Below are 18,796 nucleotides of genomic sequence, written 5' to 3' on the forward strand. Positions count from 1 at the left end.
CTGTGGACCAACTCAGTGATCTACTCCACCAGTCAGCTGCCCCCATAGCTTCTCCAGCAAGGTGTGGATCCCAGGCTGGCAGGGCTCCCCTTCCAAGTTCTTGAGTGCCCTCCCTCAGCCTCAGGATACACTTCAGAGTTCTCTCTGCGTCTTTATAGTAGTTTTTTTATATTGAGCTTCCTGTTTCAATTACTGCTTGGCTTCTGTCTCCTATTGGACCCAGACTGATACATCTTCTGTGCACCTTTCCTTGGGAAGTTCCTTGAAGAGGGTGCCACCAAAACAAGGGAGGAAACCAAAGATGAGGGAATGAAAGGGATCTAGGATACAAGGAACCCGGTACAGGAGAGGAAGGAAGGTTTTAGGAGCCCAGCTATGCCTCTGGCCGAGACAACAACAACTCAGTCCAGACTGGAGCACGAGGACTGAGGGCTCTGGAGGAGATGCCTCCAGGGAGAGATAGAACTGACAGATTCTCTGAGCGATTTGGCCATGTGGAAAATTGTATTGAAAGTGTTTTACAAGGCTTTTAGAAGTTGTTGGAAGATATAGCCAGATATTCAAAGAAAACTAAGCACATTTAAAAATGCAGCAGTTATTAATACAATGAAAAACAAAAATTGTACAAGGTAGATTTTAATCATAACAGTTTATTTAGCTCAGCAGTAAATGATATTTATTCACAATAATGAAAATATTGAAAAGTATTTCACCATATTTAAAAAGTAATAAAACTATGTGTGAGGAATGGAAGGAGGAGAATGTATAAGAGACCTCAAATTCTCATCTACCATAATGGGAAGACAATTCCTAATCTCTAAAGTAATCGAGACAGAGCAGAATGGAGGTACTACCAGGTTAATGGTGGTAAATACCAGAAGAAACAACTAAGAGTTGCCAGTGGTTGTCTCCAGGGAACAGGATGCAGGAGAGGAAGAAGGAGGACTGGGAGGTGCTGGTCTTCTTTTCTTTTAAGACTGTTTGACCCTTTATGCTGTGTGCATGCATTGCCCTGATAAAAATATAAAATAAGCTTTAAAAAAAAAAGAAGAAACAAAAAGAAATGAGATAATGCACGTGGACTGCTTGGCACTTAGTATGTATTCAAAAAATGTGAGTTCTCTTTCTTCTTTTATTCTCTTAAATCTTCTTCCAACTTGGCTTGCAGTTTACCAGAGCTCAGGTTGATGCGATCCCGGTTATTAGCTGCTGGGCCACGCCGGCCTTTGTGTTTGCCAGGCTGCAGACCTCAGTCCCGTGGAGGAGGCAGAGGAAGCACAGAGGCCTGGCCCACCTGCAGGGGAGGCGTTCCAGCGGCTCTGGCTGACTGGAGGAAGGAGGGTCTGAGGCCTGGCCATGGGAGAGGGAGGGTGCTCTTTCCATCGGGGTCACCCTGCAGTTCTAACCCCCAGGCCCTGGCAACCCTAGAACCAGATTCACGGGATCTTCATCGCCAGCTCAAGTCTCATGGGATGGTTCCAAAATGAGACCAAAGAGTCAGGGGCTGATTCTGATTGGAAATAATAGACATACAGTCATTCCTAATACAAGGTAGTGATTAAAAATGGGATGCCTAGGTTTAAATCCTGGGTCTGCCACTTAGAGATGTGGGAGCTCAGACAGTCACTTAGCTGCTTTGTGCCTCAAGTTCCTTATGTATAAATGATAGATAATAGTATGTATCTTACAGGCCCACTGAGAACATCAAAAGAGATAATATATGCACAGTGCTTAGAACAGTATATGGCTGAGTGAGAGCTTGTCTTAGTCAGTTCAGGCTGCTGTAACAGAATACCATAGACTGAATGGCTTACAAGCAACAGAAATTTATTCCCTACAGTTCTGGAGGCTGGAAAGTCCTAGACTAAGATGCCAACAGATTTGATATCTGTTGAGAGCTCACTTCCTCACTCATAGGTGGATGTCTTGTCACTATAACCTCACATGGCGGAAGGGGATGGTGCTCTTTCTGGGGTCTCGTTTATAAGGGCACTAATCCTATTCATGAGGGCTCCATCCTCATGACCTGATCATCTCCCAAAGGCCCCACCTCCCAATATATCACATTGGGGATTAGGTTTCAACATATGAATTTTGGAGACACACAAACCAATCCTTAGCAGAGCTCAGTTTTAAGAAGATCCACTCTTATTGCTCACTCATTGATTCTGTATCAAGCATTTACTATGAGCTACCATCATGCTGAGCTCGGGAGATGCCAAGATGATTAACACACTCTGTCTTTGTGGAGCTTACCTCTAGGGGGAAAGGCAGCCACTCAAACAGTTTGTGTAATTGAGTGAGTCGGAGCCATGAGATAGCTGCCCAAGGTATTTGGGAGCACAGGGAAAGGAGACTTTACACAGGGTGGGGCATGGAGAGTCGGGGTGAAACTGGGTCCCTTAGGAGGCCCCAAACCGGCCACAACAAGAGCCAGGTCAGCCTCCCATAGAGGCTGCAGCAGTTTGCCAGGGATGAGTGTCCCACTGGATATAAACCCTGGGTGCTAAACCCTGTGGGTCCTCACTGCCAAGTGCTTCTGAGCAAGAAAGCAGGCAGTTCTGGCCCGAGTCCTCTGCCGTCCCCAGGGACAGAGAGAGGCCTGGTCACTGAGTGAGTGAGTTTGGCTCCATCTTTTGCAAACCTTTGCTTCGACCTCTCCATTCCCATTTCCCTGGGGATGAAAATGTCACCAACTGGAGTTCTCAGAGCCTTGAAGCAAGTCCAAGAGGAGGAAATATTGAAGAGTTTGAAAAGTACGAGACCCTTCTACCTTACTAAATAAACTCACCACGGGATGACTGAGTTTCCCATGGGAGGAGGAAGACGGTTTCTCCCCCATCTGCCCAGGAGCAGCAGAGGCCAGGGCACTCTGTGTACAGTCTACTGCCTTGGGCACAGAGAGGGCTCCATCTCCCCTCACAGAGCCTCACATGTTTGGTGAAATCCCCTGTCTCATTGTTCCCAGAGGCTGCGGGAGGGAGTGGATAGGGCTTGGGGCCTGAACACGGCCACCCCTGGGTTACAGTCCTGCCTCCATGATGAGCCGTCTCAGTCAAGTCACTTCACCTTTCTGATCCCCAGTTTCCTCCTCTGTTAAAGAAAAGAGGGGACGAAGATCATTGCTGCATCTTTTCTGTGTGACCTTGGGGAAGCTAATTCACCCCTCCCAGCCTCAACAACTTCATCTGAAAGGTGGGGCTATGTATTAATTGGAACTCTCTATTGCAAAAAACCAGAAACTATTAGTTTCCTGTTGCTGCAGTAACAAATCACCACAAACTTGGTGGCTGAACACAGCATAGACATTCTCTGACAGTCCGGGGTCGGAAGGCCTGAAATCAAGGTGCTGGTGGGGCTGGGTTCCTTCTAAAGGCCCTGGGGGAGAATCTCCCTGCCTTTTCCAGCTCCTGGCAGCTGCCTGCGCTCCTTGCCTCTGCCTGGCTCTCCTGCCTCCTTCTTACAAGGACCCTGTGATTACTCAGGGCCCACCCAGGTCATCTGGGATAATCTCACATCTCAAGATCCTTAACATAATCGCACCTGCAGAGCTCCTTTCACCCTGGAACACATTTACAGCCTCCGGGATTCAGACATGGACATCTTTGAGGTCATTGTTGCATCTACCATAGAAACCAACCTGAGCTAGCTTGGGAGTGAAGAGATTTTTATTAAAGTCTACACAGCTGTTCATAGAACCTGCTTTGGGTGTTTGTCACATAATAAGCCTCCAATAAATGAATGTTTGTTGAACTAAAGAATGAATGAACGAAAGAATGAACATATAAATGACCCCAAGGGCGGGGACACAGCTAGTTCTTAGGACCAGACTAGACCAGGGACTGGAAATGCTGTACGGACCCCTCCTTCTGTCATTTCTGCCTTCTGCACGTCAGCCCTGGGCTGTCTTCACAGAGGCCCCCTCTGCCTCTCTGGACGTGGGGCAGGTGTAAGAGGCTCACCTCACTCCTCCTGAATGTGGTAAAATTGGAGCCAGCCGATCAGTGTCTGCCTGTTTCTTTCTTGCTTTCTCTCTCCTCCGCCTCTTAACGCCAAATTCTCAATGATTGGCCCAGCTTAGAACTGGTGTCCACTCTGGACCAATCAGCTGTGGACAGGGGTTAGGTTCACATGGTACAAAATGGCTGCTGTGGCCAGGCCATCGCTGTCATCCCAGATGGGTGGAGGAACATTCTCTGTAGTCTGATAAGCCCTCCACTGCGGAGTGGCGAGTGCTCAGTGGGACCTGGGGCAGCTGGGGAGCTTGGCATAGAGGCCAGGTCTCCCCCTCTGTGCCCATGTTCATGCCTTCTTCCTCCCACTTTTGCCCACAGGCCACAGAGGAGCGACTGAAAAGGGAATCCAGCCACAGCCTCCAGATCCAGCACCAGGCACACCGGCTGGAGCTCCAGGCCCTGGAGGAAAAGGCCCGGCAGGAGCTCCAGGGGGAGCTGGAGAGGATGCAGGCTCAGCAGGCCCTGCTGCTAGGTACAGAACTGACCGCACACCCGGCAGGGTCCACACATGGAGACCAGGGCAGCGTGGGGCCCAGGGGGCTGGAGGCACCCACGCTGGGGTGACTGTCATGGCTCTGCCACCAACTAGCTGTGAGACTGGGGCGGGTCACCCTCAGCCTCATTTTCCTTTTCTACGAAATGGAGTCACAATTGTCCCCACCTCATAGGGTTGTTGTGTGGACTCGATGAGACATTAAATATAAAGTGCCTAGCTTTTATATGTATTTAATATACTATACCTTTGAGAGAAGGTTAGTTAGCTTATGGGAAATCATTTACAACTGATACACTCTTACAGTATCATTAATTTTCACTCTAAACATCATACACTTATTTTGCAAATATATGTTGAGCATTTGCTCTGTACTAAGGCCTGTACTGGGTGCTTATCTTATGGCTTATGGAATTATTGGGACAATGTTTCAAAAGTGATTTGCAATAACTAAAATACAGAGTCTCAAAAGTCCTAAACAGAAAAATAAAGGATAGCATTTACTGGCACTTGGAAATTATCTTCTTTTAAAAAATTCGTAGCCCACCGAATAGCACTATTCTATTAGAAAATACTCATTTTGAAATGACCGTTTTCTTTGCCTTTCCATCATGCTGAGAAGGGCTACACTATCAGAAATCACCCACTGTCCTCAGAGGAGAAATCTGAGTTTCTTGCCATACTCCCCTGAGTTGAGGAGGGCGTGTGCATTTCTCCTGGACGATTCTGGTTTTAAAGCCAGTCCTGTTGGACATGCCATCTCTTGCCTCCATGATCCAGCCAAGACCCTACATCCATGGAAAGGAGAACCCATGAACGTTTGTCTCCTTAAGAGTTGACATAAATGTCAAAATTTCCAGTTGAGACCTGCAACCCCAGAAGAGGCCCCTGGGTCATTTGGTAATTCCCTGTTCTTCTCTTGGTTTTCTAGCTTGGTGCTGAGGCCAAGCATTGCCTCAGGGTTTAGCCCTGGGCTCAGGCTGTCCCACCCTCACCCCCCACCCATCCTAACCAACCAGCATGGCTAAGCAGGTGGTTGGGAGTGAAGAACCACTTGAAGTTTTGAATCCCCACTCCACCACTTACTAGCTGTGTGGCTCTGGGCCACTCACTCCCCTATCTGAGTGCTCCCTCATCATAAAACGGGAGGGATAATACCTATTGGATAGGGGATAGTTGTAGGGTTTAAATGAAAACAGTTTTCAGGGGCTTAGCACATTTAGTGCTCTATACGTGGAACTGTTGTTACTGTTATCTTGAAATAAGTTTGGGAAACGCGATCCAAAGCCTTCAGCAGCCACCCACCCGGGCCCACCCCAGAGACTGTGTCCCTGCAGGACAGACTTCAGCATCCCCGTGCGCCTGACCTTCCACTGCTCTTCCTTCTCCAGAGTCCCTCCGGCAGGAGCTGTCAGAGCAGCGGGCGGCCTGCTCAGAGCACCAGAAGGACTTGGAGGTGCTGCAGGCCGAGCTGAGGGCCCTGAGCAGCTCGGGCAGGCAGCAGGCCATTGGCCAGTGTCCAGGGGACAGCGAGGACCACACTGTCACTGCAGAGGTCAGCGCCCCTGCCCTGCCCTGCCCTGCCCATGGCACACCCCTCTTGGAGCAGGGTCAGGGCTGCAGTGAGCAACGCATAAAGGAGAGGCTCCGGGCGCTCCATCATTCCCCTGTGTGAAATGGGGGGACCCTTCTCCCTGCACAAGCATGGAGGTTACCTGATGGGCCTGCAGGCGCCCATCTTTGAAAACCGAAAGACAGGTTTGAAGTGCTGCACATTCTTTTTAGTTCAGATACAATAGCATCTCAGGGGCTTGAAGCCCGACAGGCCCTGGAGACAGCTGGTCTGGGTAATGCCTTTGGATTTGCGGAGAATTTCTCAGAACACCTCCCCAGACTTTCTGCCCAGACCTCCCTGTTCCCATGAGTGGGAGCTGCCTTGCTGTCACCGAAGCTCAATGCCAACTCTCCTTGAACTTCCTGGTCAGACTTGGCCCACTGGTCCCTTCCTGGCATATCACCTAGTGACCTCCCAACAGCCCAGACCTCTCTCCCCGAGCCCGCCACCTAAGGCTCCAAGGTATTCAACTAAAGTGCATTTGTATAAAGCCTTCAGTGGCTCCCTACTGCTATGGGAATAAGCTCCAAATGCCTCAGTCTGGCATCGAAAAGCCTTTACACACTGCCTGCACCTCGTATCTCCAGCCATATCCCCTCTCTGCTCTAAACATGGGCTCCGCATCCCACCTCTCTGCCTTTGCATGTGCCCCGCCCTCTGCCTAGGACCCCTGCCTCCCTCCTCAGTGCCCAGCTTATCCCTCCATGCCAGGCCCCCCGCCCCCACACTTACGATCCCACCCCTCTCTGAGCTTCTGGAGCACTTCTTGTTGGTACGGTTCAGCTGGAATGAGCATCCACTGCCTGGCTCCATTAAGGACCCATCATCTCATGGATGTTCTTGTGTCCTCAACTGCATGAGGAGTCCTTTGAGAAGAAGCCATGTCCGCTTCCTCTCATCCCCACCCCATCCCGGCACTCAGCACAAAGTTCTGCACACAGTAGAGTCGCCACCAGGGTTGGCAATGGCCATGATTAGTTGGTGTCCCAGCCCTGCTGAAGGCCTCTGGGACCTGGGGATCTTTCACTCCAGATTTTGCTGGTACTGAGCACCTGAAAATGATTTCTGTGTTTAATAAGAAATATTAACCAATAACGAATCACAAGGAGTTCAGCCCAGTCAGTAAAGTCTAGCAGAGGGAGGACAGAATGTGTTCCATTAAGTGTTCTAGATTGCTGGAAGCCACTGGTCCCTATGGATGGGGACAGGGGAAATGTGGGATGGGGACAGCTGGTGACTGGAGGGTCCAGTGCTGCACCTCTGTAATGACAGGCTTGCCTGAGGGCTGTTGATAGAAACCAGGGGCTCACTGGGTGGATGAGACAATACCCGGCCACCCATGTGCCAGGCCTCCCCTTCACCTCCCTGGAGGGAAGACCTCAATGCTCTGGAAGGAACAGCAAGCCCTCAGGTGAAAACTCACACAGAGAAGAGATGTAGGGGTGTCAGCAGGTAGGGACAGCCCCAGGCAGCAGGAGTGAGAGAGGGAAAGGGACTCAATAGAAAGGTGCATTCCCAAGTTGGCCACTGCTGCAGGTAAGCGGTGTTCCTTCCCCTGGGATCTTCCCAAGAGTCCTGTGAAATAATTCTCACATCTGTCCTGGCCGGGGACAGAGAGGGATGCATGTGTCCATCAGCTTCTCTCTCCCATTAGCCAAGGGTGGCCCCCACAGGACCTTCACCAGGCTCTTCCAGGCTATATATCTGTGAGGGCCAGGTGCTCATGTGCCCGTAGTGCCCGGGACACTCGTGGCGTCACACATCATGCAAGCCCAGGGCAGGAAGCAAGAGGTATGGGCCTGGGCCTGATGCTCCCTGTGCAAAGCTGTGCAGTACTCGGGTGGAATGAACAACTGCCATGCCTTCAGGCATGTTTGAGCAGCCTTGAACACTGCCGCATTTGCTAATCAGGGATTAACTCTGACCCCATTTAATGTAGGCATGAATCTTTGTATATCTATCTGACTCACTGGCATTCAAGCACCATTTCATTTAGGAAGCATTTATTTGGCACCTACTGAATCCCAGCCACCGTGGTAGGTTCCATAGGACTGGAACAGACGAATCAGAGACGCTTCCTTCCCAGAACAGCTCCCAGTCTGCTGGAGGAAACCAGCATTTAAACAAGTTAGTGCACTTCAGTGTAACCTCTACCCAGACGAGATTCTGCTATCAGAGAAGAGAAAGCTCATGGCGTGTCCCCTGAGGGGTCGAGAAGGCTTCCCTGAGGCAGCAGTGATTGGGGGGCGGGCACTCCAGGTGGAGGGAACACAAGGGCGACGGCGAGGGCAAGGGTGTGGGAGCATGAAATACGTGCAGTGTTTGGCTAGCTTCCATTTAAGCCACGTTCTTGGCTCACTAGCGTCATTAAACTTTTTGAGGGCCAGATGTGGCCAACTCTCAAAGCAGGAAAACTTTAAGAGGCTGGATGTGAGCTCCCGAATCAGGAGCCAGGAGCCAGGAGCCCGATTTGGCTCGAGGCCGGCGGAGCACAGGTCTCCGTCTTCGCCGGCGCAGGTGGCCCTATGCGCCTTGTCCGCCTTTGCGCCTCCTGAAAACCTCTCTCCCGGCTACCTTCTCCCCAGGAGCGGGGCGACCCGGGCCAGGCGGGCTCCCCGAAGGGCTCCGCTGAGCAGGGCCCGAGCGAGGGAGGCGGCCTCCGGGCGGAGAACTCGCAGCTCAAGGACACAGTGCGGCGGCTGCGGGCCGAGGTGGAGCAGCACCAGCAGGAGGCGCTGCGGCTCCGCGACCAGCGCAGGTGGGTCTGCGGGCCCGGAGCGCCCCTCCCTCCCCCTCCCTCCACCGCCCCTTGGTGAGCCTGCGAGATCTAAAATTGGGTCACTTCCTCAGCACCTTCCCAAAGAAGAGACTCTCTAACAGGCTGGCACCTCGCTGACGTTACTCCTTTGACCCCAGAAAAGTACCAATGCTCTAGAAATTTTAGATCTCAAAACTGCAGGGGATGTGCCCTGAAATAGAGGAGGGAACTCTATTTCCCTGCAAATCAGGGCGTTTGGGGAATCAGACCTAAGGATACCAAAAGAATCCTCAAAGCCAGCCTTCGGGAGACAGTGGGGTGGAATAGTTCAAGACAGGGCTGGGTGCTCTTAACTAGCTGTGTGACCTTGGGCTGGTCAGCTAACCTCTCCAAGACTGTGCCCTCATCGGTAACTGGAGATGACACCCCACCTCTCAGGGCTGTTGGAGAATGCAGTGAAGTGTACGCAAGATGCTTACCACCGTCCCTGGCATGGAGAAAGCATCTGTGGATCCCTTAGTGCCCCGCTCCTAGGTTAAGAAAAACGATAGCTGATGGTTGAACATGTACTTTGCGCTATGGACTGTTCTGGACATGTATTAACACGACTCATCCTTGCAGTAACCCTATAAGGTAGCCACTATCATCACCTCCATTTAACAGATGAAGAAGCTTGTCCAAGGTCTCATTGCTAGGAAGTGATGGAGGAGGCTGCGGACAGACACTGGGACTCCCCTCCGGAGCTGTCCTCCACCCCTTCTCCCAGGAGGCTGCTCTTCATGCTCACCTTTCTCCTTCCTGGAATGCTGAGATAGAGGATGCTGAGAAGGGGTCGCACAAGTGGGGTTTAGAGACCCCAGGTCTCCTTCCCACGGGTGTCCTGACCTCAGATTCATAACTTCCCCCCACCCATTGTCTCCAAACCCGGCCACCCAGCAGAGGAGGGAGAAAACCTCAGTGCCCAAGAGGTCAGTCCCTAGAGCCGGGGCAAGCCCAGCTGTGCTTCATCCCCCGCAGGCTGCTGGAGGAGGACCAACAAGCCCAGCGGGCCCGGGAGGTGGAGCTGCTACGCCAGGAGCACCGGAAGGAGACGCAGGCCATGGCGGCAGATTTCAGCAGCGCTCAAGCCCGTCTCCAGGCCCGGCTGGCTGCCCTGGAAACCGAGTGAGTGAGGCCTGGCCCCAGGTTGGGAGGGACTAGCGGATGCACCATTTTATTAGGGCGACCACCTCATCCCGTTGCCCCTGAGACCCTTCCAGTTTTAAAACTAGAAGTCCTGAGTTCCAAGGAGCACCTCAGTCCCAGGCAGGCTGGGTGGTTGGTCATTTCATGAGACTGCATCCCCCTTTCGGCAGGGTCCTGGGGATCCGTGAGGAATGAGCACTGCCTCAAGGGCTGGGTTTGACCCTCACACCTAGAAGAAACCAGAAGGATCAGGGCTACTTTTTTCTGAGCACTTGCCCTATTTTAACATGCATCATCACCTCATTGAATCTTCACAGCGGTCCTTCAAGGTGGAAACTGTTATTCCCATGGACAGATAAAGAAACCAAGGGTCCCTTGGGCATGTATGCATGCATTCTTTTATTCATTCGACAAATATTTCTTAAGGGCCTGCTCTGTGCCCTGCACTGTTTTAGGCTCTGGAGTTACAGCAGGAAACAAAACAAAGACTATGCTCTCATAGAGCTCACAAATTCACATGGGGATTCTGACGAGAAATAAGCAAACAAATATCTAACTTCATATCAGGTAGTGAGAGTGCTGGCAGAAAAACAGTATCAATGTCCAAAGAGTGGCAAGGGTGGGCAAGGAAGTCCTCTCTAAGGCGGTGGCATTTAAGCATAAGGAGGTGAGGGAATGAGAGAGTCATCTGGAGAAGGAAGAGCATTCCAAGCACACAGAACAGCAAGTGCAAAGGTCCTGGGGCCTGCTTCACAACCCTAAACAGCCAGAAGGCCCATGTGGTTTAAGTGACATGAGTGAGTGAATGGTAGGAATTGGAGTTGGTGGGGTGGCTGGGAGGGTTGAAGGAGATCCTGCACATAACGGGAAGCAGTTTGGACGTATTCAGAGTACCCCGGGAAGCCATGCAGGGTTTGAGGAGGAGTGACGTGGTCTGATTTACTTTTTAACAGGGTCACTTCTGGCTGCTGAGAGGTGAAGAGACTGGGGGATCGGGGTTAGTGGCAGGGAGACCAGGTCGAGCAGGACTAAGTGAATTTAAGTGTCACCTGTCTGACCCTTAGCGTGCGCTCTTAAAAACTGCCCTCCACTGTCTCCAGTACGAAGCAAATCATCCAAAATCTGGACAGGAGGGCTGTCTGAGCTACCTTCTAACGGGTACTTACCACATGCCAGGCACCCATTATCTCAGTCCTCACAACCACCCAGTTTCATGCCCATGTTAAAGAAGGAACTGAGGCTCACAGGTGAGATGCTGCCCCCAAGGTCGCAGAGCTGGGATTAGAGCCCAAGTCATCGGACCCCAAAGTCCTGGCCTCTTTCAACTACCGTCCGTAGGCCGTCCGTAGCCCGACCCTCCCTCTCCCCACCATCCGGAGAGGGATTTCCCTCCCGCTCCACGCAGAAAGGGCTGTGGGTACCGAAACCGGCTCATGCGGCGCTGCGTGTCCGCCCGCAGATGGCGCCAGAACCGGTCGGCATCAGCACAACCTGCTGGCCTCGGGCCGGGTGGGGGTGTTTTCCCGCTGAACCCTCTTCTTCCCAATGTCCCCGGTTCCTGACGCCCCACGGAGGGCAGCATCTGTGTGCACGCGCGGGCCCCTGGTTCCTGGGCCCCGCAGCCTCGGGGCAACTGACAAAGGTCAGACTGGGAGCTGGGGTCGTGGGTTCCTCCCGGAGTTCTGCCACCAGCTCACTGGGTGGCCCTGGACAAGCTCTCTGGGCCTCAGTTTCCCCTTTCGCGCACAGAATGAGTGGTTGGCCTGGCTAAGCACACAGTGGGGCCCCCTCATGTCCACCTGTGCCCCCTGCGCGCGGTAAGGGGGCTGCCTGCTTGCCTGCCTCGAACAGACTGAAAGACGGCGGAGAGAAGCCGGCGAAGGGCGCGTCCCGGCCGGAGGACGTCCAGCTCATAGCGCGTCTGCAGAGCCGCCTGCAGGAGCGGGAGGAGATCATCAAGCGGCTCACGGTGAGGCGGCTGCGTGGGGCCCCGGGCGCCTCGGGGCGTTCACTTCGCGCCTGCGCCTCTCTGGGCACCTAAAACCCTAACCCCGATAGCCATCAAACCACCTTACCAAAGATCCTTCGTTATTTTGTCCTATTACATTAAAAAAAAAAATACACATTCGCTAAAAAAATTAACACAGGAAGAGAAGTCAAAAGCGCTCCACTCCCAAGTCCCCCAGCGTTTGCCCGCTGTTGAGAGTGGTTTGGTCTTTTTAACCTGCAGAATTAGGGAGAATCTAGAATGGCTTGCCTTCCACTTGAATTTCAGTAGAATCAATGAAGCCAATTATTCCTTATTGATCTTGCTGCTGTAAAAGTGACCAACTGTTTTCCAGTCGGCAAAGCCACCCCTGGAGCCCTTAAAGAGAAACGTTGTCTCCCACTCCCTGATTCTGTATCCAACAGGCACCACGGCCTGATGGTCGTTTCTTTGAAACGCTCCTCCCCTCCATCCGCCCCTGCCCCTTCTGGCAGGTCACCTGCCTCATGTCGGTATCTCCTCACACTTTGACCGTTGCCTTAGGCTCTAACTCAGCCTCTCCACGCTCCATGCTTTGGTTGAAAGTTGTTTATATCGGCCCAGCCGAATCAGCTGGGACAGCTCCCAATGGCTTACATTCAGCCCTGGGGACGGTGGGTGATGGATTCACCCCTGTGGGTGTGGCCCACGATGGGAGAGCTAGTTAGCCACATCAGAAGTCTAGCCGCTTCCCACCATCTCCACCTCCACCACTTTAGTCCAAGCCCCACCTCCTCTCACATGTGTGATGAGAAACCATTGGTTTCCCCACTCACTTGAGCCTCATCGCACTATGCTGCCCTCATATCAACCAGAGTGACCTCATGAAAATACAGGTCAGATGATGGCACAAGCTCTGTTCTCCACCTCCTGGCTTTCCATCTTTCTCAGAGTAAAATCCACATCTCACTGTGGCCTGCACAGCCTCACATCCTCCCATGAATACACGTATGCTCTGTGTTTCGCTCCCATCCCCGCCCCCTGCCCCAGCCACACTGTTTCATGTCAAGACATTAGTGAAACAGGAACACTTAACCACTAACTGAAAATTAGATGATACTAACAGGGAGTTGCTCTTTCACTAAGTGTGGCAAAGGTACTGTGGTTAGGTTTTTTTAAAAAAAGAGTCCTTATCTCTAGGAGATACATATCGGTGTTTTTACAGATGAAAGCATACAATGACTGAAATTGCTTTAAAAATAATACACCAGGAGAGAGAAAAGGGGCGAATGACGCACATAAACAAGATTGGCCACGTAGTGACTCTGTGTGGGGGTTTTCTTTCTTTACCTTAATTATTAACCTTCTGCAGTTGACTCTTCTCCGCAGATTCTAAGAGCACCTGGATCTCTCACTTCCCTAAGGCATTCCAAATAAGCTCGGCCTTTCCTTTACAAGAGGGGCTGAGGACACGAAGATCCCGGGAGTAAACGTGCTTCCTCCAAGCTTCAGTGATGGCAGCTCGATTCCCACTGACTTCCCCTCCTCCCCCGGACTTACTTTGTCTCCGTACTCAGCCCTCACCCGGCCATCTTCCTTCACGTCAGACCCAGGGCTGTGCTGTTAAGCTCATTTAGATCAGTTGTACTCTTTTGCCAGGAGGAGAGAAGATTTCACTATGCAGCGTTCCCCAGCGCAATGTCCCATCGGAATCGGTCCTTCTCTTTCCATCCTCACCAGGGGTATTTGACCCCCTCCATGAAGGTAAATCGGTTCTACTGATTTCAGTGCTTTTCACAATTCGGCTGGCTTCATTTTTCCTAAAAGTAACTGCAGTTCATTTATCAATGGGCTGGCATACATTTAGAGGAATATTCATTGAAAATAAGACCCACAGGAAATAGTCCAAATTATTAGCAAACAGCATTTATATCTGGCTAGGCAGATTACGTGTACTTTTAATTTTGTATGGGTTTTTGTATTTTCCAAATTTCCTATGAATAAACATGTCATTATTAATAATGGCTCTATCTGGGTGATAGGAAGAAGAGACAAGAGCAGGAATCTTCCATAGTTTTTGGGGGGGTGGAGATTAGCCCTGAGCTAACATCTGCCACCAATCCTCCTCTTTTTCTGAGGAAGACTGGCCCTGAGCTAACATCTGTGCCCATCTTCCTCTACTTTATATGTGAGATGCCTGCCACAGCATGGCTTGCCAAGCAGTGCCATGTCTGCGCCTGGAATCTGAACCAGTGAACCCCGGGCCACGGAAGCAGAACGTGCGCACTTAACCCCTGCACCACTGGGCTGACCCTTCCACTTTTGTTTTCTTTATATATTTTTGGAATTTGTTACAATGAAAATATTCACATCCAAGTCTCTCATCTGCTATCACAAAATCCTAAAAGTGCTAAAAAAATCAGTATTTTTTTTATACCTCACAGGACAATAGACCTAACCTAAGCTGAACTGATGAGAGCTCATTTATAATTTTTATATATCCCTCTAGTGTGACAAAATGCTAGTTTCATTCCTGATATATTAATGCCTTTGAGGACAGGTAGGCCCCTCCCCTTCTAAAATCTAAACAAAGATTCTGAATTACAAAACATATCTGTCACCAGAAGTTTTGGATAAGAGATTGTGAACCTATGTGCTTTTTAAAACACAAAATAGGGGCTGGCCCTGTGGCCCAGTGGTTAAGTTCGCGCGTTCTGCTGCAGGTGGCCCAGTGTTTTGTTGGTTCGAATCCTGGGCGCGGACATGGCACTGCTCCTCAAGCTACGCTGAGGCAGCGTCCCACATGCCACAACTAGAGGGACCCACAACGAAGAATATACAACTATGTACTGGGGGGCTTTGGGGAGAAAAAGGAAAAAAATGAAATCTTTTATAAAAAAACGGCTTTAAAAAAATAAATAAAACACAAAATAGATTAGAGGAAAAGATACTTTAAAAAATAATATATAAGCATATAAAAAAAAGTATTGCCTCATGGTTCATATAGTTTTGGTTGGGTAGGCCTTGTCTACTTTAACAATAATGCCTCTTTTCAGTGGCTCTAACAGGCGTTTCCTTTAATACAAACAGAAAAAGAAGATGGAGGAAGTGCCCAGCCGAGTGGTCAGCGTGCCAAACCTCGCCTCCTACGCGAAGAACTTTCTGAGTGGAGATCTGAGCTCCAGGATCAACGCGCCTCCAATAACAAAGTCACCCAGCATGGACCCAAGCCCCAGCAGTGGCCGGCCTTACAAACCCACCCAGTCTCCGGATGTGAAAACTGCCACAAGGTAGGGGGTGGAAGTGTTTTCCCACAGGTAAGAGGAAAGTTAGGATTCCTTTCTGGCACCTACTAAATCTCCAGCCTTTGGGTGGATATCAAGAACAGCAAAACAAGCCCTGCCTTGGACAAATTACAGTCCAGCCAAAGCAAAGACTGTGTAAAAGAAGGAAAATAGGTCATTCTTTAGAGGGGGTATTGTTCCTGCTACCAAAGTCCAGAAAGCCTTTTCTTCCTGGCTGACTAGACAGGAGTTGTTCAATCACTTAGCTGACCACTTTGGTGTGGGTTACACAGAAGATGGACTCTCAGCATCTGGCCTTGAGGTCTGGATTCAAATTCTGGTCCTCCTCATTCTTAGCTGTGTAGCTTTGGGCAGGGCACTTGGCCTGAGTCTCTGTTTCCTGACCTTTAAAATGAAGCTAATACAGCACGTGCCTCATCAGACTCGTGTGAGACTAAAGGAATTAATGCATGGGATGTGCCTAGCACAGAACATGGCACAGAAGCATTCAGTGTCTTTCAACTATTATTATTAAGCTTGTTTCTCAAGATGCATTGTATCATCTTGTCATTTTAAGGCCTCTTAATCTGTGGGTTTGGTTGATCATACATGACTATCTCAGATACCGCCTCCTTATTTTTCCAGAAACCCATGCAGCAGGATTCTCTTCCAGAAATGTGTGATTTCCCCTTGTTTATGAATTCTCCCTTCCATCCAGTCTTCCCTTCAGAGCAAAATTTCAAATTCTGGGCTTTGAAGTTTGCATTTCAGAAAGGGCCCCTTCTGAAATGTTCCTTTTGCAAAGGCCCTGCCTGCCCGGGGCTGTGTGGACAGATGGTGAGGCTTAGACTTTGATGAGTGTTAAGCTGAAAGGACCCCGGCCAGTCAGTCACTGAAGGAGTCCAGCCCTTTGTTTCGCAGCTGAGGAAACTGAGGCCTGGAGCCCCAAGCACAAGCCTCTAACAGCCAGAGCCAGCTCCTGACTGGCCACAGGTTCATCTCATTATTATACACCTCTGTGTAAGCTGTGTTCCTGTCATTTTATATGAAGCTTCACGAAGGCAGATCAAGGCCATCTAACCCGGTATATGCTGTACTTTCTTGCTTCCTGTTTCCCCTTTCCAATTTATTAGGTTAATTTCACAGCCTCATTGAGATGCCAGAACACATTAGATAACTTTTGAAGAAGCCATGAATTGTAATGCTGTGTGGATTAACCATTTTTTCTTTTACCTTTTTTATGAGGTTTACTGTTTAATTTCTGCCTGAAATAAAAAATGTGTTGCAATGTATGCCTCATAATTCTTTTTTTTTAAATTTTTTTTATTGAGTTCACAATAGATTACATCAATGTGAGATTTCAGTTGTCCATTGTTTCTTGACTGTCACCACACAAGTGCTCCCCTTCAGCCCCTGTGCCCACTCTCCACCCCTCTTCCCCTGGTAACCACTGAAGTGTTTTCTTTGTCCACGTGTTTGTTTATATTCCACATATGAGTGAAATCATCTGGCGTTTGTCTTTCTCAGACTGGCTTATTTCACTTAGCATAATTCCTCTAGGTCCTTCCATGTTATCGCAAATGGGATGAATTTATCTTTTTTTTGGCTGAGTAGTATTCCATTGTGTATGTATATATATATATATATATATATATATATATATATATATACCACATCTTCTTTATCCAATCATCAGTCAATGGGCACTTGGGTTGCTTCCACCTCTTGGTATGCCTCATAATTCTTAAATGAGACAATAGAGAACCTTCTGTTTTCAAAACAGGAATGAGACACTCCATCCACACCTCCATCCTTCACAACGTGTTTCCAGCTGCTCATGTTAGCTGGTTCTAGTATCTTTTGAAGAGTTAAGAAGCAGTTATCTTTCCCTGAAAAGTGGTGGGGTATTAAGTTGTTTACTGAATAATTTTCAAAACCATCTAAGAAACCTCTTTGTTTGTTTCTAGGACACAAGATGGTGAAACAGCCCAGCCCAAAGAAGTCCAGCAGAAACAGGGCTCTGCCCACCAGGAATGGTTCACCAAGTATTTTTCCTTCTAACCTGAGCCTTGGGATCCATCACAAAGAGGACATTTGAAAAATGTTGCTTTTAGAACATTTGAGGGAATGAACTAAAAAACCAGCCAACCAAATAACTTGCTTATACTATGATTTATATATGACAGCCAAAACGAATTTTGGCATTAACATTTCATAGTTTCATTGTGACACCAGTTCATTAAAAAAAATTATTGACATTAAGATAAAACCAACCAGTGTTATCAAAAAGCCCCCATAGGAAAATGTAATTAATGTTACCGATGCCCTCCACATTGTATTTCCAGTGTCCATGAGATTGCACTCCACTTTGTGGAGTATCAGACTTTGTGATTTCCATGGTCTACTTGAAAAGTGGTTTCATTTTTCCTTAGGATGCTAGTCATTTCCACTTGAAAAGTGTTTCTGTGTAAATGATGTAATTCCAAAATGCACATCTAACCTCAATATGAAGAGGAATAAAACAAAGTTCAAAGTAACCAGGAAAGCCAAGTGAAAAAACAAAACTAGCAATGGCCTGTGGCAGACCTTGGCATACTCAGATAGAATACTTTGACTTCCTAGGTCCAGGACATGAAGTAGACTACAGAGGGGATAACACCTACCTCAAAAGGGGCTTTGCAAGGATTAAGCAAAATATTACGGGTAAGGCTATCAAGCATGAATTGGAATTAAGCACTGCCAGGATTTTCCTGTGAGGAACCGAGCCTCGCCCCATCATACATCTCAGTTTCAATGACTATAGTGTCAACGTGGTCATTTGTGAAGGCTTCCAGAGTATCTAGTCCTTGAAGTCAAAGATCTATGGAACCCATAGTCTTTGGGTTTGAGCCCTTTGCCAAGTGATGTGTTGCTTCCCCATTGCATGGATGCTCAGTAGATTCAACAGAACTGGGAATGGCCATTCACAGTGCTGACCTCACTGTCGGTCCACACGGAATTGTCTGACCCTCAGATGGAGCAGTGCGATTTGACAAGACTCAATACAACTTTTAGTGGGCAAACTATGTTCTCAATCCTTTGGTGCTGGCCCAGCAGGTGGCCCGTAAACAGTTGTTTATTCTATGCACTGTCAAATCTTTGCTCTTTGAATAAAACTTTAAACAACTGAGCAATAAACATGTTTGTGACTTGTATTGTTTTTGCAAAGAAAGGTGAAATTAGATGAAGACAGAGCTTGGAAATAGGAAGTTCGCATTAACCTCAATCAGATCATCTTCAGATAAAAAGTAGCTACTTACATACTTATGTCATTTTGAGAGAAATGCAATTACAACTCAAACTTACAATTTAAAGGTAAATTTACTATCTAATCAAAACACATGTCCCCACTAGGATAATTTTTAAAATGCAAATACTCGTTACAGGCCATATTGGTTTTCAGTGTCAAATATTTTTTAGTTATCTTTTGCTTCCTGCCT

The 18,796-nt window shown here is 49.0% G+C and overlaps 1 protein-coding gene across 2 annotated transcripts in view; it reads left to right on the forward strand.

Moving 5' to 3' along the window:
* The window catches only part of FAM184B (family with sequence similarity 184 member B), a 138,830-nt gene extending 120,336 nt beyond the window's left edge, over positions 1-18,494 (forward strand). For both annotated transcript variants that reach the window (XM_070613100.1, XM_070613099.1), the window contains 8 exons: positions 4,335-4,488; positions 5,901-6,064; positions 8,710-8,882; positions 9,900-10,046; positions 11,919-12,036; positions 13,693-13,797; positions 15,124-15,323; positions 17,285-18,494. In XM_070613100.1, coding sequence (XP_070469201.1) covers positions 4,335-4,488; positions 5,901-6,064; positions 8,710-8,882; positions 9,900-10,046; positions 11,919-12,036; positions 13,693-13,797; positions 15,124-15,323; positions 17,285-17,378 — 1,155 coding nt within the window. In that variant the 3' untranslated portion in view covers positions 17,379-18,494. The remainder of the gene's footprint in view (positions 1-4,334; positions 4,489-5,900; positions 6,065-8,709; positions 8,883-9,899; positions 10,047-11,918; positions 12,037-13,692; positions 13,798-15,123; positions 15,324-17,284) is intronic.
* The last annotated feature ends 302 nt before the right edge of the window (positions 18,495-18,796 follow it).

Source organism: Equus przewalskii, chromosome 3, assembly GCF_037783145.1.
Source record: "Equus przewalskii isolate Varuska chromosome 3, EquPr2, whole genome shotgun sequence".
NCBI classification, from domain to species: domain Eukaryota; kingdom Metazoa; phylum Chordata; class Mammalia; order Perissodactyla; family Equidae; genus Equus; species Equus przewalskii.